This window comes from Takifugu flavidus, chromosome 5, assembly GCF_003711565.1.
Source record: "Takifugu flavidus isolate HTHZ2018 chromosome 5, ASM371156v2, whole genome shotgun sequence".
Classification (NCBI taxonomy): domain Eukaryota; kingdom Metazoa; phylum Chordata; class Actinopteri; order Tetraodontiformes; family Tetraodontidae; genus Takifugu; species Takifugu flavidus.
Window position 1 is genome coordinate 12693436 of NC_079524.1, and position 26749 is coordinate 12720184.

At 45.7% G+C, this 26749-nt stretch overlaps 2 protein-coding genes across 3 annotated transcripts in view; both read right to left on the reverse strand.

The window, feature by feature from the left end:
- Window positions 1–26749, reverse strand: part of rasgef1ba (RasGEF domain family, member 1Ba) — a 39583-nt gene that overhangs the window by 11514 nt on the left and 1320 nt on the right. The window contains exons 2-3 of one of the 2 annotated variants that reach the window (XM_057032386.1): window positions 23518–23562; window positions 21190–21246 (exon numbers count right to left, since the gene is read on the reverse strand). In XM_057032386.1, the coding sequence (XP_056888366.1) occupies window positions 21190–21246; window positions 23518–23562 (102 nt within the window). Of the gene's footprint in view, window positions 1–2001; window positions 2313–21189; window positions 21247–23517; window positions 23563–26749 lie in introns of those variants that run through there. The other variant, XM_057032387.1, reaches the window with a different exon arrangement.
- Window positions 3829–6079, reverse strand: LOC130525536 (uncharacterized). Its single transcript, XM_057032389.1, has 3 exons — window positions 5935–6079; window positions 4670–5266; window positions 3829–4526 (listed from the first exon to the last, which is right to left on the reverse strand). Exons 1-3 carry the CDS (start codon window positions 5981–5983, stop codon window positions 4018–4020), a joined length of 1155 nt encoding a protein of 384 aa, XP_056888369.1. The 5' UTR covers window positions 5984–6079; the 3' UTR covers window positions 3829–4017.

The following is a 26749-nucleotide window of genomic DNA, read 5'->3' on the forward strand; positions in this document are numbered from 1 at the left end:
AATTTGGGAAAATGCAGTTTGGGTCAAAAATGATGTGATGTTTTATTCTGGCATTAGCGGAGACACACACACACACACACACACACACACACACACACACACACACACACACCCTCTGATGCATTCAGGCCACGTGGACACCAAAACTTTGACTGCCAAATGTGTGCTGCTGCATTTCTGTTGTGAGGACGGGTCATTTTTGGAGCACCGGTAAATATTTGGTATAAGTTTTAAGTCAGTGAAAAAAGGAGACAAAGGCACCAAAAGGCTTCAGGCAAAATGTTGATTTAGAAGTAAAACCCCTCCTTTTAAAAGAAACGGCCTCATTTACAGGTGATTTACGCACAGGCGGGGCTCCTTCTCTAAAGAGAGAATGACGGCGTCTGCCCCAAAAGCAAGTATCAAAGGTTCTTCCCGCCCTGCCCATAGTGTTAATGATGGCTCTAGATGAGGGTCCTGCAGCACTTCAGTGTACAGAATAAAACATTCCCACGGTCATTGAAGCACACACAGAGGGCAGATGCTCATGCGTGTCACCATTTTCGCAAGTCTTTCTGCAAAACTGGGACGTAATAAGAGCTAAAGAGAAAAAAGCTGCAACTCTTTTTCTTTGTTGAGGTGAGAAGGATGACAAAAAAGAGGAGGGGGGGGGGGGCTCCTAGACCCTTGGAAGGGCTGATAGTAAATCACCAGGTCTCCCCGCTGTGTAAACACTGAAATGCATGAGGAATCTCACTCATCCGTGGCTGCAGGAAATGAGGGTGGGAGATAACAGAGTGGCCGGGGTGAAGAGGCCACACTGGAATAAAGTGGAGGCGTTCTAAATAAAGATGACAGTTTCAGGCAGCAGTGTGGTCACACCTACGCCAGAGCAGGTAAGGATACACTTGATGTAAAGGAGCAATATCAGAAAGAGGAAACTGAATGTGACAAAAACAGCCTGGTGACCTAAAAACAGCTCTGGTGTGAACTAAAGATGTGTTACCAAAGAGGAAGATGTGACATATCTGACCACGAAATGGAAAACAAACTCAAACACTGAATCATTAGACCTGATCTGCAGACTCAGAATCACTGATCCGATGGCGACGAGCCCCCCCACACACACACCTCTACAGAAACTATCTGAGTCTCTTTAAGACACCAGAATAAACAAGAGGAAGGACAATCCAAATCACGTGGAAGCTGATGGAGATCAGGACCTGTCTAGACCATGAAATCCTTGACGGCCGACACTTGATGGGGCAAAGGACGTGCCAAACTGGGAATTTTACATTTCTGCTGCTCGGCCATTTAAATACTGTCAAAACACTCAGGCGCCAGATCAGCTGAGAGCACATCAAGTCCACAAGAACCACAAGTCTTCCACAACAGTGGAGATGCAGCTCCCCAGCCACAATAACTCATTCAGGGTTTCCAAGGGAGCCTCCCTCACATTCCCTGAGTCCCTGCCAAATCACCAATAAACGGATTGAACTTGTCAGCACATTAAGGAAAAGCCCGCTGCACGCCTGCAGTACTGAGCAGAGGCCAGGAAAGACGAGGAGAGATGAGGGATTAACTTCACTGATCCTCGCTGTCTTGAAGGGGAGGACACTGGGAACAGGAGGGGGGAATCCTCTTAGCGTGGAGGTAGTGAGGGTTAAAAATAGTCCGCCATTGACACCGATTGCCAAATAAATCGGATTTTCTGCTTTACATTCTGCCGATCACTTGTTGAAACCGCTGCGTACTTGAATCATTACGCTTGTTTTACATTTGGATAAATTCGCTCAGAGGGCGCAAACCAACCGTAATCTACTGAATAATCTAAACTGCTGCTGGAGTCTCAGCGGAGCTGTAACGCTAAGAAAGCGTCTGAGGGTGTTTAAAGGCGGTCAGAAAACCCTGATCTAGTTTAAGGCTGCAGAACGAGTGCGCTCGTTGCGCCACCTGCGCGCAAAAAAGAAACATTCAGCACAAAGCAGCGACATTTTCCAACAACAACTCATCGTAGCTCACCTCAACAGGCGGTGATCCGTGTCACAATCTTTTCAGTATCCTATTTCCTCCCCAAAAAATGTTGGAGGCGACCTTTACGCAGCGGAGACTTTCCCAATGTGAATGCGCCGATGAAAGCCCGCAGTTCTCCCGCTCCGGTGGGTCAGTGCGGCATCACTCACGCGTAAATGTCGGAGGATAAATATGGACGTTGGTGTTCTGGCGGGTGTCAGAGCAAACAGAGAGGCAGGGTCCGCACGAATGAATGACAGCTCGGGGTAAGTTCCACCTCCTCGGGTGCCTGATTCTGTGTTTGAGCTCCGCAGCGCAGCGGCCCCAAGACTTCACCGCGAGAGGGGAGGCGGCAGCCAATCACAGGACAGATCTCAGCCCCAACACACCCTCCCCGCCCTCCCTCCCCCGCTTCTCCAGTTTTCGATTTCAATAAATCGCCGTCATCCTTCCTACATGTTTCACTTCTGCTATGACTTTCTGAACGTGGCAAAGACAATGGATCCGTGCGCGGGCGTTTCTGTGTGAACCTTTGAGGGACTTTTTTTTTCGGGGGGGGGGATTTTTGCAATGATATCACTTGTTATTCACACCCAATGGTTCCATTTGGCGTGACTAACAAATGATATTTATGATCAAATGGCAAATATAAATAGCACAAAGGTGCGAAGACATAACTTTCAATTATAACAATCATGTTGATGATGAATAACTTCATTTCTGTCCCTATAGCAAACTCGAGAAAACTGTTATGACCTTTCACATCTCCAAACACTGAAAAATCAACTTTGCTACTAAAGTTTTGATCCAAAACTGAGCAGAAATCTACTTTTTTCATTATTCCAAAGCACCTGCTTTTATGAAATACCAATAATCTTTACCTGCAACACACTGTCAGACATCAGCCATCACTATTGTGCTACGACACTGCTGCCACGCAGGTCTCTGATAAAGAAAGAGCTTTGGAGAGGACAGCAGTTTTGGTTCCTCATGAGGACGTGAAATGTCTAAATATGGACCTCAGGTGATTCCTGACACGAAAAATCCATTCTGAGTGACTATGACGAGAAAAATCCCTCGAGGGCGAAACAAGTGACACTTTACAGTTGAAGGAAAAATACTTTAAAATCCCCCAAAGTTCCCGAAACACAAATAATCTTAAATTCTTCCTTTATTGAACTCTCTCAAGTAGAGCTACCTCATTCTCTCAATTAAAGGTCTAATTTTAAAATGTTTTACGCACAAAGATAATAAATCCCGACAGTCAACCGTAATGAATGATCATCCGGCGACATTACGTAATCTGCTGTTATTACTGCAGATTTACAAACACGTCCTAATCCAGCTTTGTTCGCAGTTTGACCACAAACATCAGGACTGCAGACGGTACCGAGGACACAGGGCTAAAGTGTAGTCAGGACAGAACTAAGTTTCCATTTAAAGATCCACATCCCATCTGTGGCTCCGTCTCCATCGGTCCTTTAAGTATTTGTCTGTCTGGTTTTGGAGACGGTGCGAATACCAGTTAGACCAGGGCTGATTACAATCTGGTTCAAGAGGTTGGAGAGGTGGAATTCTCCTGATCTGGTCACAGTCTACTCACAGGTTGAAGGGCTGAATGGAAGCTTTTCAGTCTATTGAGGTAACACACACACACACACACACACACACAGACCACAGCTTCAAGGCTTAGTGGTGGTGGTGGTGGTGGTGGGGGGGTGTCCCACATCACACAGAAGCTTAAATCTTTATTATGGTGGAGATTTAATTGTTAAAAACATCATAAAAATGTTTGGTCAGCACATCAGCACCATATCAAAGACATCAATCGTGAGGCTGGTTTGAAACTGGATTTATTTATCTGAGAATTCCTGCTGCAAATACAGCAGAACTCCCTTCAGGATCTATTTGTGAGTCCTTACATGCTGAGTCTGTATTCTGGGTCAGCTCCTCTGCTTGGTTTAACTGGTTTCCAGCCTACATTTGACCCTGGAAATTGTCTGTCATTCAATCAAAATCTCTTTTTCATTTATTTGTTCCACCAGAACTGAAATAATTCTTCCTGGTGTGATTCGAGCTGAATTGTGCCTCTGCAACTGCCGGGTGTCCTCCACACCTGCACCTCTGCTCTCTGGTCAGACTGGTGAGGAGCTCCAGAACCCTGATCTCGTGCTCCATTCGGGCCTTCTCCCTCCTCTCCTCCCTCTCAGCCATCTCCCTCTGCCTGCACTCCTCCCGCTGCAGCCACTGGGCCAAGAGCTCCTGGTGCCAGCGAGCTTGATCCTGCCGCTGATTCTCCAGCTGCACAAAGAGGCCCCGCGTGTCCGACATCATCCGCTGGAAGCAGTCCGAGATGTGCCTGACGATGGGCTCCAGGCAGCTGGAGTCTGTGTGACAGTGGGCAGTGGTTGGGAGGGTGGGGGGGTTTGGAGGACCGTGGAGTGGAGACGCAGTGGATCTGTCACGAGGGGCAGAAGCAGGTGGGGGTGCTATTCCATGTGGAGAAGGAATGCTCAAACTGGTTTCCTGAGTAGCTTTAAAACAGAACAAAAACCAAAACAGAAGAGAGATTGTAACTGGCAGCAGACACTGTTAGTCAGTGAAAATGATGAGGGCAGGGTTAGACTAAACTAAACATGCACAGACAAAGAAAGAACAACTTAGTGCAGCCACATACCTGCAATCTCTCCATTGGTTGATGATTCTTGATCCTCTTCTGGGCATGGGCCCCTCTGCTGATGTGGGAATCCCGTATTGCTAAATTCAAACACATCTGCTGAATGTTCTACACCCTCCAACTTGATGTCAGAGTCCAGCTGCCAAGAATAATGGCGTTCACCCTCCTCCAAAGAGCTCAGACTTGGTCCTCTCCTCTCCAAAGAAGCAAACCCATGTCCAGTGGCATCTATATTTAAACATGGTGTCCGATCTGGTGAAGCAGTATAGGGCCCTCCATTACCTGTTACGGCCCTCCGACTCAAAACAGCATCCATTTCTGTAAAGTATTTAAAAGTGCAAGGCTGCGAGCTGTCGACACTCCTCTGTAGTTTGGCTCTCACATAGTTGGCCTTTAGAGTTTTCACCCGGAGCCGACACTGCTGAGGGTTGCGGAAGAAACCCATTTCACTCATTCGGGCCGAGAGTTGCTTAAAGACATGGCGGTTTCGGAGGTTCTCCGCCAAACTCTTCTGGATGCGTTCGTCGCTCCAGGCACACAGCAACACCCGAGTCTCCTCCACGGTCCAGTTTACTGAACGCTCGGCCTCACGTTTTCCTTTGCAGTCAGAAAGAGTGGATGGTTACAGTAACAGCTGGGATATCACCTCTGCACCATTTCCAAGAGAAACATCATTTAAACCCATCAGTTGTGGATGTAATAATGGTCATCACTGATGTGTCCTGTATATTTCATGCATAAGTTAAGTTCATATTCTAATTAAAACAATAACATAACACACATCTAATATGACCACATTTGTTGTTGTTTAATTACCCTACCAAGTATCTAAAATGTAGATTTACATTATATATTTAGTCTGACGAGCACAAAAGACGACTATGTTAAAATAATGCAGATATTAAATGAAAATAAAGTTTTGACCGCCTGCATCTGATCATTTAGTTTAGATGGAGTTTAGAGGAAGCGGATGTTACCATCTAGAAGTAAAATTGAAACCAACCTGCTACAGATGAACTGAAAGTTTGACTTATCCACAGTTCAGATACTTTACGGTAACAGAGTTTACGCAGAAACATGTGGAATGTCCCGAGAAATCTCTGAGTTTTATTATCGGCGAATACCCGATAAGAAATGAAGCATCAGTCTGTAAGAAGCTACATTAGAGGCTAACAGGAAGCGCTTGCGGACATTATTACATCCCGCACGCTGTCCTGTCAATTAAGTCCCAAAATAAACACGTCGAGTGGTTAAAGGTTTCTTACTTCTTGCCGTCGAAACAGAGTTTGTCGAATTGATCATCGCAGGATTCATTTTTAGAAATTCGAAGGGATGTAAACAAAGCCGGCGGTGCCTCGGAAACAGCCCACTTCCGGGTAACGCCGCTTCAGCGCGTGATGTCACGCGCCTGGGCTGGAAATAGCGACTTCCCCAAACATAAAATAGCAGAATAATAAAGTTTTCCACAAAGACACATCTAAATTACATCAGACATTCTTCATATTACGCACTTATATATCGTCCCAGTTACTTTCATCAACATCATATAATTATAATTAAACTTGCATATTATTCGTACGTGTGCTTTGCATCTGAGAACACCCTAGAATTATGTGATTATATATATTATATAAAAAAGCTGATTTTTTAAGAAATGTCAAAAGGTCTTAGGGAACATTTGACCCCCCCCCCCCCTTTTTTTTTGTTTTGTTTCTACAGTCGTCTATTTGACCCAAGAGGCATTTGTTGAATGGAGCGGCCATTTCCACTAAGACCCCTAAATTCATGTCAACATCTGAATATCAAGAGAGAAACATCCAGAGGAAACACCTCCAACAGACGAGGATGTGTTGGTGGTTTGTCTTGAGCATTCTCAGGATGTCTGTTAATCATGTGATGTCCCTCCTATTTCATCTTCTCTAATAGTCAGTCTTTCATCTACTAATACAACAATTAGTGGGAAGGGAGGGTCTCAAAGTGTTGCTAATGTGGATCCAGTCAGCCCTCCTGCTGGTACATTTGCATTTTCAGCATTCAGCCTTTGTTCTTCTGACTCAGAATGAGTTTAACGGGAATCTGCAAAAGAAAGCACTGGTGTTCTTTGGTGTTCTTTACAAATAAAGACAATTTTCCAAGTGTCTGAAGGAGAAATGTGTGTAAACCATACATTTACTACATATCTTTATTTTATATAAATGCCAACCATGGCATGTCTGAGAGACAGACACTTCATGTAAAAAAAAAAAAGACTCTCAGACTTAAATATTCTCAAGAATAGTGGAATTAATATGACCACCAGAAACTGATTACACAACAGAAACTGTCCCTTTCAGTACTGTGCAATGACCTCACAAAGAGGAAATAAAAGTTCTAAAATAAGGCTCAGGTTTTTTTTGTTTTTTTTTTACCTTTAGGAGCATCAGACAGTGGTCAAACGGCGAAAGTGGAGCAAAAACGCGTCACGTAAAAATCCAAACACAAAACCTTCTTTGGAAAACCCCACCAAAATTGCTCTTAATTCATCATTATTACTGATGAGCTGTAAATATTAGAAGACTGACAATATAGGGATGTTGAACAATTCAATCACCATCAAGCGAGCGGCTTTGAAAGCGCAGATGAGAGTAAGTGGAAGCCAAACAAGTGTGACAGAAAGGTTGCTCACAGATTGACTATTGCGCAATCAACTTCAGTAAACAGCAGAGAATCATGAGACTTTTGGTCATCAAAGAGGCACGATGGCAGAATAAACGTCAGGCTGATAAAGTGGTTTGTTGTACAAGCTCTGCTTAGATTTTATCCTTCTTTATCTTGTAAACTGCAGCAATGGTAACACACACACACACACACACACACACACACACACCACACACACACGCACACACACACCACACACACACACACACACACACACACACACAGACTCATGTAGCAATGATGAGCCTGTCACAGAATAGGTAATTACAGGCAGAGAGGAGCTGAGACAGTTGACTGGACATTCATCTCATTACTCAAACATGCCTCCAGGCTTTTCTCCAGCGGCCGCCTGAGCCTCATCACACACTCTCCTCTTACACAAACAAAGGCACACCATCCCTTTTTAAGGACTCAAAGCATTTCAGATCGATGTTTGGCCGCTAACAGCTGCCATTGGTGAACATTAGATTCTCTGCAGCATTTACAGGGATGACTATGTGTCTGTAGACCCTCCTGTGAACTGAACATGATGAGAGGCCGCTTTCTTTTATGTGTGATTTGTGGTGCAGAAAACCAGGTCAGTGAGCATACAGTGAGGTGTGGCGAGGTACAGACGGCTCACACGCTCAAAATGGTTACAGCAGTTCAGGCTGAAGAAGAACTGAGGCTACCCGCTGAGGGAGGAGGCGGGCTGATGCTACCCGACCGCTTCACATCAGAGGTTTGAAACTTTCACACCGCAAACGAGTGTAAGACTCAAATCAGGAGCAGTTTGTGGAATCTGCATTGACTCTCAGACTGAGCAACTTCGCATTTATGAGTTCTCAATCCTCCATGACTGCTTTCTTCTGGTGGTTTTAGAACCTCGATGTTGTTTATATCTGTGTTCTTCTCTGTGTTTCTCACCACCAATGAAAAAAAAACAGTATGTTGTTTATATCTGTGTTCTTCTCTGTGTTTCTCATCACCAATGAAAAAAAAACAGTGAAATTAATGATTAATTATTAATATTTAAGTAATGTAAGTTGTTCTAAATGCCTTCAAGCTTCAGAGTTGTGCACACTTAGTGCAAAAAAACATGTTTATATTGTAAACAAGGCAAAAGCAGCATCACAGAGGATTTTTGTTGTTGGAGTTCTTATCACATTCTTCAGTACATCCATCTCCAAAAATAAACCACACAGGCTGCTTCCATCATCTGTGACTTTGGCATGAGAAGGATTTGTGCAATAGATGGAAAAACTCGGCCTCAGCGATAAAATTTGTTTAATTTAGGTGGCATTTAGATTTGTTTTCATGTTGTAAAAGTTAATAAGGCTTTTCTCTAGCAGCGATTTCCCCACCCACGAACAAAAGCTAATGTAGCATTCAGCTCCATGATCGTGGCACAAAGATGCGTTCAAGATACATCAAGTATTTCATCGCCTTGTTGACCATCAGTCAGTGGTCCCAGCTTAGAATTCCCAGTATTAATAAACTCATCGGCCACACACTCCCCAGCATTTTCCAGGTGAACAGCTCTATGGGTCATTTACATCTTGCAGATACAAACCACATCTTTCAGCTCCGCCCCCTGACAGCTTTCCCTTAAGAATGCTCTGTACAGCAGGCAGAGAAAGTCAGGCTTTTGGACTGGAACCATAAGCTGCTCATTGCTTGTTTATACTACAACAACGCATGCAGACGCTGTTTGGCCGTGGCTGCCTTGTGCAGCTGCGAGGCATGTGCCTCCCCTCCACGGTGGGATGCTGAGCCACAGGATTTTAAAACACACATGGAGGAACCACAGCAGGTCGTTTATCAGCTGTAAACGTAGCCTTCGGAGCCGTTGTGATGTTTTTCAAAGCTTCACTGCAGCCTCTCATGTGAAGGACTTGGTCCCTCGCCTGGCTGCCCTCTCATTTGCTCGTATTTTTATAGTAGCTACCAATTTGAAGAGGCCGCTTTGACCGATAGCAAACTTCTGGCAGCCGACTGCCTTTCAAAACATTTCATACGTGCGGCAGATGTGTATACAGAATGAGGCAAACATTGGCTGTTATACGTTCAACAAGAGAGATGCGTTTGAGACGTGGTGATGAAGAAGTGCGGTTGTGGTGTAACGACAGCTCTACAGTACAGTAAATACAGTTCCTTCATCACATGTGGGTCACAGGCAGCTGAGATGATCCTCAGTCAAAATGCACATTTCCCATATGTCTCAGGAGCATCTGGAAGTCTGAGCAACCCCGCAGGGATTTCCACCTTGAATTCCTTCTTTCTTTGTTCGTGCAGTCGGCTGCTTCAAACAGGAACTCAGAACCTCAAAATGGAACAAAGAGTTGAGAAATTTCCCTCAAAAGCTTTGTTTTAAACAGCCACATTCCAAGAGGTTGAGCATTTGTTGTCCTCATCACATAAATGTCTTTATTCTTCACCTGCATTGTGATTAAATAAGGCTGAACGCTGTTATTGGTATCATCCATCTCTCGGTGCGCTTTTGTTTCTGGAATCCAGACAGAATTGAAATTCATCATTCAGCCTTTTCCCATTCCTCTGTTGCCCCCTGGGAGCCTTTGGATTGCTTGGAATGTGTCCCTCCTATGTCACCGAGGTGACCCCCTTTTGGTGGCCGGAGAATGTCCAGCATGTCAACGCCAGGACTGTTTTCACAGCCCTGAACAAGTGGCTGCGTTTCTTCTGGTAAAGTGATCCTGACCACACAGGAGGAGCCCTCCTCTGTAACAACCCATCCCCCCACCCCCAAACCACAGCAAACATCTGAACTCCTACTACTGTCAATCAGCACCTGATTCTCCCAGCAGATGATCACAACCATGTGGAGGAACTGCTGGGTCCAACTGAAGCAGGAATGTGTTTCTATACCAGTGAAAATACATTTTACTTTCTCTGGAAGCCTCCGAAGGTACAACGTTCGCAGTTTGAAAACCAAGAGCAACAACTTAGAGCATAAATCAACAAAAGCATGAACATCCCAAACCTGTCCCAGTCAGGACATAGCTGATCATTTTGGAGGACAGCAGAGATCAGAGTTGGTGTTTGATTTCAGAATTTGCATCAACATTGCAGAGGTTCAAGAGCTGCAACAACAAACAGTACAGGTCATCACACTGGGATCTGTATCCCAAGCAGGGATCTGTGTCCCACACAAGGATCTGTATCCCATGCAGGGATCTGTGTCCCACACAAGGATCTGTATCCCATGCAGGGATCTGTGTCCCACACAGGATCTGTATCCCATGCAGGGATCTGTGTCCCACACAGGGATCTGTATCCCAAGCAGGGATCTGTGTCCCACACAGGGATCTGTATCCCAAGCAGGGATCTGTGTCCCACACAGGGATCTGTATCCCAAGCAGGGATCTGTGTCCCACACAGGGATCTGTATCCCATGCAGGGATCCGTGTCCCATGCAGGGGTTCTGCAACCTGAATCCACTTTGCACCTCCGGAGCCATAGAAGGTAATGAGTTCCAGAGCTGACATTGTTCTCTGAGGGATATTTGGACTTGCATTGTTCTGCTGTCCTCCGTCTGGACAAAGTGAGATGTGTGGAGTAAATCTTTAACTGAAGAGTAAACACTTTAAGTTCCACTGCAGTCATGGAAGCTACAGCCTGATTTAGATATGGAGGATGAGGAGAAGTCAGTTATTAAAGTGTGTTTATTGTGTTTACTGACACACTTCAGTTCATATTTATCTGCTTGTGTGTCTCCTCAACTGTTTCTGGGCCCTTTTTAATGTCACCAGGAGAACGAGTGGGTCGCACAGGCAGCAGCATTTGTAGTTTCCTGGACTTTGGCATCATGTTCCTCTCCTGGTTCGGACAGGGAAGCACTGAGCCCAGTTCCTGATGGCTCTGCCAGAAACAGGCGGTGGCCAGATTCATCCACTCACCTGCCATCAGCAGTATGAGAGGAAGCAGGTGCAGATGAATTAGTGAGGAGCGCCGAAGACCCAGGAGCTCAGCCAAACAATAATATCATTAACCACATAAAAACAGAGGAGCTCGGCTGGGACGGTGGGGAGATACTGGACTGGGAACAGCAGTAATTAGCCCGAGCAGCTGGGAGCATGTGTGTGTGTGTGGGGGGGGGGGGGGAAAGGGGGTCTGTCTTTCTGCCTGCCTGGACTACTTTTATGTCATTGTAACAAATCATCTATCATATTTTAACGGCACTGCTGACCTCAGAATGTCTGCGTCTCTTTGTTTATCTCACACAGTTGGTATTCGGGGGGGTGATTTGGAGGAAACAAAGGAAACAATGAGCCACCGACTCCCCCCAAACACACACACCTCCTTAACTAGCCCTCCTCCTTTCACAAGAGCAGGACAGGGTGAGAGCTGAAGCCCCACCCTGGAATAACAAGAAACATCCCAGAAGGCAAGAGGTCCAGAAGGTTCAGGGTGGGGTCACATGAGACCGTCAGAAGTTTAATCATATTCACATCATCTTCACACTCACACTCCGCTTTATGGCAAAAGCATCTCCATAAGCACCAGAACTCCCTAGTTTCCATACATACATACGGTCACTCAAACTCTGGAACAGAACCGGGGTTCTGTGTGGATCTGGTTACCATGTGAGGCAGATTTGTTCCAGTTTTGCTGTGCTGCTGTTCCAGTAAATCACTGCTCCAGACAAACGGATACAGTGATTATTCTGATTATTCTTCACAGATTCCCCGTGAGTCTCTAGTGGAGGTTGGCTGGTATCAGGTCCATTCTGCTGTGTTCTGGCACCAGAGGACCAGACAGGCGCCAACTGTGGCAGGTTGAGCCCACATTTGTTCGCGACAACTGGCCTGATTGGGACCTGTCACTCATCAGTCATTGTGTTCTGATCCACCTGACACGTCCCAGTGCACGCTGCCTTTGACTCAACCGAGTCACCGATTGGTTAGCTAGAACCAAGTCCTGGGATGCAGAGGGTGGATCTGCATGAATTATATATTGCTCATCTGTCAAACTGGTATGATGTCACGTTGGTTCTGATTACTGGTTTGACAGGCACAGCTGATGCAGCCAGGCCCCCCCAGCTGTCCCCCCCATTAAGATTCCCTGTTCCATATGTTCTACAGACCAGCAGGCTCACTGAGGAACATAGAGCGCAGCAGAAGGCCCTGGATTAGATCTGGTGTGATCACCATCACATTTTTAAGGGAGTACACCACCGCCACTCCCAGTCCGTCCCACAAGAGCCAGACTCGCTGTCTCTTTGTGGATGTGAGATAAACTACAAAACACGATGACGGCTGCTTTGGTGGAGGCTTTATGCTGATGACGCACAGAGGAAACAATGGTCGTGTGTGTGTGTGTGTGTGTGTGTGGTGTGTGTGTGTGTGTGTGTGTGTGTGAGATTCAAATGACTACTGACATCACAACAAATTAGTCACGGTTGCAGCAGGATGCAATTTCATCACAACACACAAACTTCATGCTTGAATAATCTCTCTCTCTCTCTCTCTCTCTCTCTCTCACATGCACACCCACATGCACGTGCCTAAACACCGTGGCTACCTCGGCAGCCGCAGGTGCTGATTTGCAGGTCTGGAGGAGAGCCAACACACCAAAGGTCCGAAACTCAAGCATTCATCTGTCTGCCCGTTTCTGCTCTGATGGATCCACATCATTTACACCTTCTTTTCATCATTTGGCCTTGAGTGCTGGAACTACACTCACAGAGAAATGGAAGAATGGTCCAGACGTCCGGGATTACGTCATCTGGCTTTATGTAAGAAGGACATGGTGGTCAGTGGAACGGGCCTTTTAGGGCACTTTTCTCATCTCAGAGGATGGACGGATGGATGAAGGAGAGTGAGGGGTGGTGGTGAAGCCCCAGTGCCAGACCTCTGTGACAAAGAGCGGCACAGATGGCGGCCCTGAGCTGGCTGGCGTTCAGGGGACCAAATGGCATTCCACAACAGGACCAGATGGACCCATGCGCTCTCTCCCTTTTTTGCTTGTGAAAAGAAGAAAAACAGCAAAAGCAAAAGAAATGACAAAAACTACAATACAAGGGAGGAGAAAAACATGCGGAAGAAACTGAAGGAAGCAGCTTTCCACCTGCCTTCCAAAGCTCTGTTCAAGAAGCTCCAGCAGCTGCAACTTTAAAGATCTGAGGCAGAAAAAGACAAGAATAATTATTTGGAGGAGGGACACGGATGCTAGCACACATGTAGGTCTTTGATGGAGACTGAGGTTTCTACGTGACATGTGCAAAAACATCAGTCACACCAGTCTGATGGACAGTTATAGTCACACAACCGAGCTGACCTCAGGACAGGAACTGTCACTTAAATTTGTTTCCATTTCACCTCTGATAGCAATAGCTCAACTCACAGCTGCCAACACTAATGTGAAAACCAAGGAAACAATGACCCAGAGTTCCTCTCTTTACTCTTAGAACTGGGATACTTCAAAGGCTGAATGGGATTATTTCACCATCCAACCCTCAAGGCAGCACACGGGAAGGAGGATTTAACAGAGCTTGCATAGAAAACATAAAGGAAAAGAGTCGACATTCTTGACGGGAGGCGTTTTCCGCTCGTCTGTTGGCCTTAAACTCTAAAGCCTTCAATAAACCCGTTGAAGAAACCTGAGGACACTCAAGTCTTCAGCAGGGATTCCCAACGATAACACGGCGGCGATAACATTGACTATTAGTTCCCTCTGCTGCACAATTAATCACCAGCAGGAACGATGAAGAAAAAAACAGGAGTCGTCGATCCGGCAACTGCAGAAACGCGGTCAGCTAGACAACGTTTCACATCAGGTTTATTATTATTTAAGGAGCTACGACTCGCTCCTGTTATTCTGGGGAGATTCAAACGTGTTCAGACGTGTATATGAAATATTAAAGTACAGTAGTTCTCCGCACAGACAATAGAAGAAGTAGGACACGTCCCAGCACTGGGGGGGTGTAAAAGAGTCTGAGAACACCCTGTACAGTAACTGATGTATCAGCCCTGCTCAGATGTGTTTTAGCCCTCAAGTTTAAACCCTGCAGCTTCTTATGCTAACAAACAAGGTTTTAGAGCAGCTTTGAGCACTTTAAGCTCAAAGTCCTTCCTTAGAACAATGCTCTACTTATGTAATGAACTTTCCTGCTTGAATGCCTTTTAATTTGGATTTTCTGATTCATTTATCTTCCCCGTGAGGTCTTTGTGTCTATAAACATAACAATGTGTCTATGTGAGTAACCGTGCACGATGTGTGGTGTTAGTGCTATTAACACACTTGCTGCAGAAGCATGACAAATTCAATTTGGCTTTCCACAAAAGACTGGTTATAAAAGGCGACCTGAAGGAAGGCGTGACGTTTGGGTCTCTGACACGAGTGATTCGGCATGTTCAACCCGAAACGCATCTTTTTGAGGAGGGGCGTCAAACAAGAGGAAGCGAACTTAAGTTGTTCCTGCCACAGGTTAATCTCAGCAGTAAATGATGCAAGTGTCAGCTGAAGCACAAAGACCAGAGGATGATCCTGGGGGATTAACCCCCACTCACAGAGCACAATCTGTCCCTCCACATAAAAACAACCTGTAGCAGACAAAGTTCGACCACAGAAAAAAGCCAAGTATCAAAGTCACGGTCCCTTTTTTCTTCATCCCTCCTCCTGGTTCCACACTTCTGTTACCTCCTCCTGTTGTGCTGCGGAGCTTCGGTCCAGTTTGAGGCGCAACATCAGCAGCTAGACCCAAGGAATGCAGCAAAAAACTGCTCTTGGGTCTGACCAGCATCATCCACCTTGTGTTTAAAACATGGAGAGAAATGGAGATGTGCACATGTCTGAGACAGCCAGGACTCAGGGTCCATTTATTGGGGACACACAGTATACAGGTAGAACGCAGGCAAAATGAAGGGAAAAAAAGTGTATTTTTGGATGTCTACAGTCACCAGTGAGAGCCTGATGATGCTGGTAACCATGGTTACATCCTGTCGAGATGCAGCAGCAGGAGTGGGATTGAGAATCCGTCTCCAGTTCCTGCTGTATTTGTCATTTGTGTCCCGTTCTCTCAGAATATCATCCCGACTGGCCTTCTCTCAGGGGAAGGGCGGTGGGGGGGGGGGGGGGGGGGGGGGGGAGTGGGCACTCCTGCTTCTCTGCATTGGGAGTAATTAGCCTCGTACCCCTGCGTCTCCCCTCACTCACGCCTGTGGCACTGTGTGTAAATGAGCTCTCGTCTCCCGTCTTCCCTCCTCTGTTGGAAACAGAACCGGCGCCTCGCATGCATAAAGCAGAGTTCAGCTTTGTTCCGTGATGACGCCCCAGTTTTCCAGCAACCTCAATGTCATCCTCAAAGGAAGCCAATAAACCGTGGAACGTAGAGGCGAAGATAAGATGAGCAAGGGAGGTCAGGAAGTGTTCGACTGCAGGAAAATACACATTTATCTAGAACAGCTTTGAGCGTTGAGGTTTGGTCGTTGTGAAATACTAAACTAAACTGTTAGACGTGGTTCTGCACTGAAAACCGCAGCGGTGAGCGGACACCCGGGGAAGTGCTGTCATTCTCCATAGGAAAACAATGAGTCTAGCTTTAAACATATCTGCCAATGACGGGGCCAGCGTGAGGCGGCGCCGGTGCCATTTTCTCGTAGATTGCTTCAATCACAAAAACGGACGGTATCAAACCAGCCCAAGTCCGAAAGTCCGACCCCAGCTGGATCCCTTAAGAAGAGGAATTGCAGGATCTGTGCTGTTATTTTTCCAGGTTTGACATTAAAGGAGAGGAGAGAAAATCCAGCTCCACAGAAGACCGACAGAATGAGGTTATCAGGACAGTTTCCCCCCACAGATATAGAAAATCCTTCTGCTGCAGCTCTCCTGGTGGGGTTACGGTATTAAAGTCACCTGGTCGGACATGACTGGTGACTGGAGAGATGACGCTGGGAGAGAGAACATGATGAAATGATGCTTTTTCCTCAGCGCTGCTCCCCTTGAGCAAGGCAGTAATTCACGGTCTGCTGCAGCTTTGGTGATGGTGCTGCTGTGAATTAGGACATGAGGATGGATGGAGGCTTTGGGTATAGGAGCCTCCTGTGGCCTGCTGCACTTTTAATCACGGTGAGTCGGCAGAATTTAAAGACCTGGTTTTCAGCAGCATCCCAGTGTTTCCAAATGGCACACCAGGACCTTCCTGTTGGCTCCTCTGTTGGTTTGCTCTGATGTTAAGCCTCCACAATGAGCTATGAACCAATGCTGATAACTGGGACACAGCTGGAATGACCGCAGCTCCCAGTTATGTCAATGCTGGCATCTTTTCCATGGCCTCTTCATCTCGCACTGCCGCTATCAGTAATTACCTTCTGACATATCAGACTGGTTTGAACCCTGTTTGAAGATGTGAGGAGCGCGTCTGAGGGTCTCTGAGGAGCTATGGCTGAGGTCCCTTGCATAACAAATGCCTTGAATCAGGACCAAGTGACCTAGAACTGCTTATGTAAGCTCCTCTTTTCAGGTCAGAGTTATGGGGAAGAACTTAACATCTAGGTGACACGTTCACATTTAAGTGTGGGTCACTGCATGACGGATGGTCTGGCTCCCACACCAGAGAGGAGTCCACCTCCACCGCGGTGATCTTTGCTGCTTTTATACTTTTCATTTCTACCTCCTGAATTGAAAAAGGAAGAAGAACCTTCTGCTGCTCTCAGGGTCACCGTGCTTCTTTGTCATATCAAACACACCTGTAACTGCTCCTTTGCTTAATAAAACACTCGTGAAGGTGAGCCACAGACGGACTGGCGTCACGAGGGTTTTCATTTATTCATGACTGTTACTGGTGCCGAGACTGACAATCGTGATGTCACCACAGGGCTTAGAGGCTGGAAGGTCACCCTGGACAAAGAGAGACTTTTCATGACCAGATTTCATTCATTTAGGTTTCTGATCAATCAAATAGACACACGGGGGCCTGTGGGAAACTTTCAAATTTCACCCCAGCTGTAGGGTGAAGCTGCTCATTACTATGGTTACACTAGTGGCGCTGATGAGGAGGAGCACATGATCCTGAGGTCAAAGGTGAAGCCATCGGTGAGAGTCTGCTGGCACCTGCTCGGTGAGGCGGCAGGAAATGGAGAAGCAGAACGATGGTTTCATCTGGAGCTATTCTCTAAATGTGACTTGATAAACATTTTATTTCTTGTTGATGATCCTGCTTGTTTGAACATGTGAACTCATCACCTTCATGAATGATTCTGCATGATCATGTGATCACATGGGGTTCTGCAGTCACTGTTGAGGTTCACATCCCATCATCTTCTCTGTAGCACGGAGAGCTGCCTTTGAGGATTCCGTCCAATCCAATTCCAAAGCAGCAAATTCTATCCCCTCCTCCCCGCCTTGAAAATATTTAAGCAAAAACAGTTCAGCTGGAGGTCGTATAAATATCAAGGAGAAGAATGCCACCATAAAACTCTCCAAAAGTGGCTCAAAACAAGCAGCAAAGGTTTGATGGTTCTGACCCAGATATTCCCGACCAGTAAAGTAGGTGTTAAACTGGTCTCTGCTGGAACAAACTGGTTTCTCGTCACCATTATACAACATCTTTTGGGTCATTTCAACATGAAAATGGCTGTTTCTCTCCGCTCCTCCCTTCCTTGATTTCTCCGAGCAGATTTCAGATTCAGCTTATTTTCATACATTGCCAACAAGAAGGAACACGTGTATCCGTGTGTGCACATACCCTTTAACAAATGAAGCAATAAGAGCTTTTACTGCCACCGGCCAGGATTACCCATGAATAAACCATCAGCCAATTCCTCCACCCTAAATATAAAAAAAAAAAAAAACCTCTTTTATGTCCAAGATTAATTTGTGTCTCCGTAAATGGCAAACAGGACAAGCTGTTGGATATTTGATCTGAAACTCTATTTGTTTAAAATCTACATGCGTACCCAGCCCTGAGCGGTTTTAATGCATAATTTTAACCTAAATGTGTCTTTGTGCGCGGACCTGATAAGGACGGTTTTCTCTCCAATTTTCATAGCTTTGATTCTAAAGGGCATTTGGACAAAGAGGTATAAAGACATCCTGATCGTTCACGTGGCAAGAGAAGGAAATATTGTCATTGTTTAAAAAAAAAATCCTATAAGATGATTTTATTTCTTTATTTTGTTTAACAAACGAAGTCACCACATAAATTTGAGCTCTGATCCAAAAGGTCCGACAGCAAAGATGAACCGACAAAGAGTCCAGCCAACTCGTCTGTCCCCCGCTTGATCTGACTGGACAATCGGTCAAGATTCGCACAACAACGCGATCCGTCCGATGGCCGAGCTGCTGAACTCCAGCCTCCACCAGCTGTAATGTTCTGAACATGTGCGATATCAGATATGTCGACTGTTGTGCGATCATAACACTGCAGGAAAAGATCAAAGAACAAGAAACATGCTATTTTATCACCAACAGTCAAGATCCAGCATAAATATCAGAGCTCTGGATCTCCGTCTACGCTGACCACCCCTGCAGCTTTACCAGCACAGCTCGTCTGATGATGATCAAAGATTCCTCTGATCAATAATCAAACATTTCCCCGAACATCAAAGGTGAGGGGGTAACAGAAGGATGCTAGTTTTAAAGCATTAATTTGTAAGGGCTTAACTGTAAATTGTCAACCTGACGCCAGGTTAACGGGATAAATGCCAACAGTGTGTCTGGTGCCACTTTTACGAGAGGAACACATCAGGATGACAATCAGGGGACAAAATCTGGAAAACATCTAATCCAAACTTTCAGTCATATTTTACTCCCATTTGTATTATTTTATTTATAAAATCTCTCTGAATATGGTAAGCTAGGTTCAATAACACGGCCCCCGCCCCCCTGATGGAGGTTAATCATCTGAATACTCTTGACTGAGCTCCAGTTTGGCAATTTTTCAATGAGGTCAGAGGGAAAAAAACACTACAGCAACTTAATTTCCTCTTTCCATCTGGATTTCTAAATTTAAAAGTAAACAAATGATTTTAGACCTGACACAGGAAGGGTGTGCGATAAAGTCCTGCAGCTGTTCTGAGCAAACTCCAACTGGTAGAAAAGTCGCTGAGAAACCAGCAGCACTGCAGGGATCCTGTGCACTAATATCTTAATCTATAGATTATGATGTAACAACATGCCTGAGTCTGTGGCAAATGGGTCAGTTTGTGACTATTAAAAGTGGATGAATGTATGTTTTATTCTATATTATTAGTGATCGGTTCCATCGGTACCACAGCTACCGTCTGTACATTTGTCTGGGCTAAAGATCACATGTCAGAGAAAAAATAGGCCTTTGGTTTCCAGACACTGCTGTGAAAAAAAGCTGGTCTGTAGCTACAGATGGGAGGAAATCCTAAATTCCCTCCAATTAACTCATTTCTAATAGGAATGAGAAAGAAGAAATAGGTGTTATATCATTACAATGGGACCTCTACTTACGAACGTCTCTACATGCGAAATTTTTATATATATATATTGTGTGTGTGTGTGTGTGTGTGTGTGTGTGTGTGTGTTTTCTATGTTCAGAGGCATGTGAAGGATAATGCAGCACGTCGTTGAGGCGCTAAATTAAACCAGCAGGAACTCGCTCTTGACCAACCAGAGCCAGCGCTCTGGCTGTTCGGATCAGCGGAGACGTGCTCGACGTTCTTCCCTGTTGGCAATAAACACACTCAAACACGTCCTGCAGATATCCCCAGTGACATCTAGACAGCTAATTTCATCCCAGCGGGTAAGAGTTCATCAATGTGTGTGTGACGGGAACAACAGCTGACAAAGGCAGACTTACATAACCGTGTGAAGTGTGTGTGATGCTGTCCAGTCAGAGGGTTACAGCACACCCCTGTCACACACACACACACACGTACACACACACACACGGCTCAGCAGCGACACGAGGTTGGTTGTGCAACAGCACTGTGGTCGCTCTTGATTGACAGAAGAATGAGAACACAGAAATGAAGAATACTCAGATTTACATTCAGATTTCTGATTTAGCAGGAAAACATCAGTGAGAACAGGAAACAGCGACGTTACCGAGGCCCAGTGTGCATAAGGAAATATTTCACTGTTGTATTTTCTCATTAAATACACAGAAATCAACATTTCAGTCACTCCCTAGTCTGCAAATGGTGCCATAAAGGCATCAAAACACAATAATTAAGTAGCAACGTGAACATTGATGATCCACAACAAACTGTTGCTTTGGTGCTTGTTTCAACTTCTCACTGTAAGTTTTGATTCTCCCCACATCTTCAGACTCTCATATTCTGAATCCTCGGTGGTTAGCGCCCCACTTCCCAACTAACTTACAGGTTCTCGCCAACCAGCTTCTCCTGATTCCGGTCATGTGACTGGAGAGTTCTGGAGACGACCATGAGGGAATGGATGATGAACAAATGCATAAATCTGTCAAATTCACTTGGCGCTGCAGGTGGGAGTAATTCAATAAACTGCGTGCCAGTTGGCAGAAAGTCATCCCCCCCCAGACAGAGCGAGCCGTGCAGAACCAGCGGGCTGCTTAATAATCTCCTTTGTTGCTGCTTAATTGGCTTTCCGTGGCGGCTGCCATGAACATTCGCATCAGACGACACGAGAGGAGCCGAAGACGACTGAGACAACAAAACAGGATTTCCCTCCATCTGCCGTAGAGAACAGGCTCGAATTCTGAGGAAGACCATGTTGTCTTAGCCAACGGGCCATTCTCACACCACAAAAGTACACACACTTACACGGAACACACAATGCTGACGTCTGTTGCCGTTTGTGTGATTGTTAATCATCAGAAACCCAAATTCTTGGTAAATATTGCAGATAAAACAGCCACATATGTCAGAGCGACTCACCGGCCTGCTGGTGTACGGCGCTGCGCTCTCATTGGTCAGAGTCACAAGTATGGTTGGCTGAAGAAGAGAAGAAGAAGAAGAAGAAGAATCATTGGGGAATCACTGGAAGTTCTCCAGTCTGACATCAACATGTGTGTGTGTTGACACCCTCTTCCTCACCAGGGTCACGCTGGCGTCGAGAGAGGCGAGGACACTCCCAGGAAACACACTCACACACACCTTCAGGACTCATCGGTCGAGCTAATGTGTGTTTGTGGACTGTGGGGGGTTAATGATGGTAATAAAATCCAAATTAAATCCAGCAGGACAGGTGCCTCCGGTGCAACTTTGGACCATTTTAATTTGATAATTAAAGCTGAAGTTTGAAATGGAGAAAACTGAGGGGGCAGAAATCCACACAAGTGTGTTTGTCCACGTGGCAACCAAACACACACATGTGGATTTTTTAGAAATAAAATAGAAAGCGACAAATCCCAGCAAATGAAAAGCCAGAGCTGAAAAGTAAAGTGCGCTCCCCCCCTCCGTGTGCTACTCTCTGGGTGGGTTTTCAGCTTTAATCTCCTCAAGATGAGCACACGTAGGGATTTATGGGCTGCCGCCAGCAGCTGCCTGCTGTTGCGTAACTCAGCCAGGATGTTTCACTGTGACACAGAAATCAGAAATCAATGGGAAAGACAGCGCTGATGCCGCCACAGCAGGTGAATTCATCCCCCTCGTACAGGCAGCGGCGCCGCAGCGCCGCTTTTGTTCATCGTCAGCTTGATTTTCACCAGTAATGAAGTCAACCACAAAAGTGAGATGAGGGAAATTATCTCCTGTCAGGAAATTACTCATCTGACGCCGTAATAACGTATAGGCCAAATCCTCTTAAAGCACATTAGCAAAAAAGGGGATTTTAAATTGATTAAAAGCTGGACCTGTTTGCATTATCTAACAGAGGATAAAGAGATCAACCCCTATAGGACGAGTCCTGAATACAGCTGCCTCTGAGAGGACGGGGCAGGGACACTCGCTGGAAACACCTTTACACAGCATACAGGAGGAATAATTCCCAACGCAAATGGAAATAATGGCCAATTTACAAGCTGCTTATGGAGTAGTGTCTCCCTTGGCATTAATCTGATGACCTGCTGACGTGGGAGTGGACAGTTTGTCCCATTTTCATCATTTTGACCCTGTTTCTGGACGGACGACGGACGGACGGACGGATGGATGGACGGATGGCTGGATGGGTGGCTGGACGGGTGGCTGGCCACCCCATGACCCACATGGTCTAGTGGTCAGGATTCCTGGTTCTCACCCAGGCGGCCCGTCTTTAATTCCCGGTATGGGAACTCTTTACCATCTTATCTTCCTTCCATATATGGTGTCAACAAACTTTAGACAGAGGTCATGTGAGGCTGTTATGAAACAACAGGGATCATTATATAATACCAGGAAGCCCCTGGCCCAGTTTCAGAAGACCTCTGGAACATGTGACCCCTCAGGCACTCTGTTCAGAGTCCTCCTCCATCAATCTGCTTCCTGCTGAAACACTTTTGCCGCCATGTTTGCAGACGTGAAGAATTCTTCAAGTTTCAGCTGCATCATAACTAATAAAAGTGCTGCTGGTCCTCGGAGGACCATGTCTCCCGTACAGCAGATTGAGGATCAGCTCTCTCAGAGGAAGAGTTCGTCTGGGCCTTTAAAATGGGAACCAAGCTGAGTCCAAAATATGATCTCCGTAATGCCTGGATGGTACACACACCGCAGGTCACAGGAGGAGGAAATTAATCTGGAATTGGGACTCAGAGCTGTGTACGGAGAACTTGGACAGATGAGTCATGTGACCTCTGAAACCTACAGCGGTTGGATTAATACCAATTCATTCTCCGGAGCCGACTGATCACAGGCTGTCCAAAAATGTAGGCACACCTTTCATCTCCACACACTCGCCTAGTTCCCTTTGTCTAGAGGAACGAGTATGTTATCGGGGATCTTGGCCACGGGGTTTTGGGTGGGGGACTCTGAGTAGAGGGAACAAAACCCAACTCCCTGCTGTGGAAACTGTCTCAGTTTGTGATGTCATCACACGCATGTGGATCTGAAGAAAACAGGAAGAGCAGAGGAAGAAAATGGGATTCTCCATCTAAACCCTCATGCTGCTCAGAGTATTCTAGTCTGGTGACCACAGATTTCCAGTAAACAATGTCGACCAGTGTCCACTTAGTCCCTGGGATATTTTGGAGTGCATGGTATGTGCCCGGAACATCCTGTTCTGTCGGCTCCAAGAACACGGACTGACAACTAGAACATAAACAAAGTGACCAGTCAAAAGTGTTTTCATACCCGCTGTTTGGAGGAAGTCCTCAGTCCGAGGGGCTGGTTCCGGCACTGCAGAGAGACAAAGTGGGATTGTGAATAGAAAAAAGATTTTAAAAATTCATTTATAGTCGTTTCATAATCGATTTACCTAATCTCAATCAGATTATCTTTGGATGAGGTGATCTGACCTTTCTTTACTGTTTCACTCAATTCCTGTATTTCTGCTTCTTCTGTTGCAGTACCATCTAAGATTAAAGGGGGCAGCACTGGGTAGGACAAAAAGAGTAGTTTGGAAAAATCTCTTTCCGTTTCTGATGTTTTCAATGACTTAAAAGTAAACAAGCAGATCCAAATCCAAATGTAGATTTGGATTTATCTTTCTTTGTCCTTAATTGTGTGTTTGTTGCCCAAAACTTTTGGTTTGTTTTCATTGCCCCCTGGTTCTGTGTAACACCCAAGTTATGCATCAAAACACTTTATAATTTTACATATATAATTTATAATGGATGGTGTCAAAATGAAAGAAAATCTGATCATTTAACCATAACATGTGAGTGAAAAACTGTAAAAGTTATCTTAGCAGGGTAAACTGGGTTAAAAATTAAAGATGAATAAAGAACTAATCTATTTCAATTTGCTGCATGTGAGTATCAGCAAATAATCGGACTATAAATCAAAGATATTGAGGCGATCAGCACTTTGCCTCATTCATCAATTTGATGTAGCCAATTGAACCTGCTAAACACGGCCCAGTGTGTGTTGACCTCTACGACCTTGGCTGTCTAATTCCCAAACTTCACAGGTGAACAGGGTCAGCGGGTCGTGCACGCCGTTGGGAGATGTGCTCGCCCTCTGTGGAAGGTCGCAGGAGACGAAGAGTGTGTGAGAGACAGAGAGAGTGTGTGTTTAAAGGTCACGCAGGGCTTCACTACAAGGCTGAGGTGCCATTAATGAGATCTGAGGAGACAGTAGGGGTCACAGCCCCCTTTAGTCAGGGGATTGGGGGGATGGAGTGGGGGTGGGGGGCGGTGGTCTGACAAGCAGCATTACCATCAGAGTTGATGGCCACATGGGAGTATTATTAACTGCAGAATGATTTTATTATTGTTCAATTAAAACACGCTCTCTAGTGTTGGGTATTATTATGACGTGACTCTAATGCCTCTATAATACCTCTCCGAAACGACCCCCCACCCCCACCCCTCCGAATGTGGAGCACATCTACAGTTTCTCATTGATATTCGTACGAATGTGTCTCCTTGAAACAAGCAGCCACCAAAAGCATATTTGCACAGAGTTAAAATGCAGGTTGTAGCAGATGTGAAATTTCACCTTCCCCCCATCTTCATCACGCTGATGTTTGCTGAACATCTGGGATGGATCATTGCAGCTTCAAAAAAGGTTTAAAAACATCAAAAAGTTCAGAGTCTGACAGAAAGCCTGCTCTGCTTGTTCAAGGTGATTTATTGCCACCCACCAGAGTCCGACTCAATGTTTTTCCAGGTATCTTTTCTTGGATTTCTGACCAGCAAACTTCAGAAGGAACATGTTGGTGAGCCAGAGGTGGGCCAACAACAGCAACAGCCCGTTTCCAAGGCAACCAACAGACGCATGATCTTTCCTTCTGTTCCTCCTCTCATCATCTTCACCCTGCACTCTTACCAGGGTTATCAACACAAACGTGCATGGACAAAACCTCTGTAGAACAAGACCACCTTATTGATTCATCTTTTTTGTGATTTTCTCCATTATTGTACATGTTATTTAAATCAAGTAGAAGTGGCTCTTCCTCACTGACCTGTTTATTCAGCATCAACTGTCTCTGTGTCGCAGGAGAACCCCCTCAGATGTCCCCTCAGCAGAAATAATAACAATCATACCCACAGGTGCTTTATAAGGGGATGAACTGTAGCTTTAGTCTGTTATGAGGTGTCATGTGATCGCGTCTGGTTTTTCTCAGGTCTAAACGGTGGGATCAGTCATTTCTGGGCCGCGCAGCGCCCCCTGGTGGATATTTCATTTAGAAGATGTTACTTAGTTGTTCTCCTGTGATGAATCAATTCTAATATAATAAAAGATTTAAAGCCCATATCAGCTGCACGACTTCACTCCTACTTTCTTAATGGAAGAATTTTTAATGGAATTCATTTTTCCAATTACTCCCAAGGCCTGTAGGGATTCATATTATCCTTGTTTGTGGAGAAATTAGCATGTGTCTTTGGGGATATCAGGATGGGCTTCCACATTAGAGCGATAATTGATCAGTAATAACTGAGGAGCAGCACAGCTGTTCCCACTGAGGGAGGAAGAGGCTCTGATAACAGTCCTCATCAGCACCGTTGTTCCCCGATTAGCGGTTTGCTGTGATTGACGCCTCGGCCTAGAATGACACTCCATCCAGACGCATTTAGGCAGGAAAAGTAGGCAAGATCTCAGCGTACACACCCACATGCCCCTCTCTGGCTGTGTGGGTGACTGTCGGGGTGAGGGAACAGCTTCCCGTCATTGTTTCCTTCTCAGTTTTCCCGTCTGAGGTGCTCCTTGTCCTCTGGCTTACGAAGCTGAGCTCTCTTTACCCTCCCAAGACAAAACAACCTCAACTTTTGACCCCCAAACAGATGGAAACCTGCTGGATAATGAACCGGACGGACCCCAGAGCAACATTCTGATGTCCAGGTTTTATACTGGTTGCAGCCCCCCCTCCCGAGCCACTTGTCCTTCTCCTCAGGATGGATAAAAGTCCACAGAACCTCTGCTGTGCTGTCCTACACCGGCCCCCATGTTACTCACCAGCGTGTTGGTACAGGGGCCGACGAATCGCACAAACCTCCAGCAAAGCATTTTTAAATCCGGCCTTAAATCTTTTGGATTAAAGCTTCTTTTCAAAGGTCAATGCGAAGGCAGCACATAGAAGCATGTGTGAAATAACACACTTGCACCAGGAAATGATCACAAATTCAATTGTTCTTAAATCTCCATCTCATTAGGGGAGATTACACAGCAGCATCTGCAGTCCTGCTGCAGTCAGGACAGAAGATTTAACCAGGGAGGCTTTGGTCAGGGGGCAGGGACGTTTTATAGCCAAATAAGCTTAAATTTAGAGAAGTAAAGTCACATGAGCTGCTGAGGAAAGAGCGTCATCTTTAATGCAGCTGAGATGGTGGAACTGAGAATGAGGGTCGTTCTGCCGGACCTGCAGCCATTGTTAGGGCCAGGATGCCGGCAGAGCCACGTTAAGCCTCTCTGGAGCCTGAAA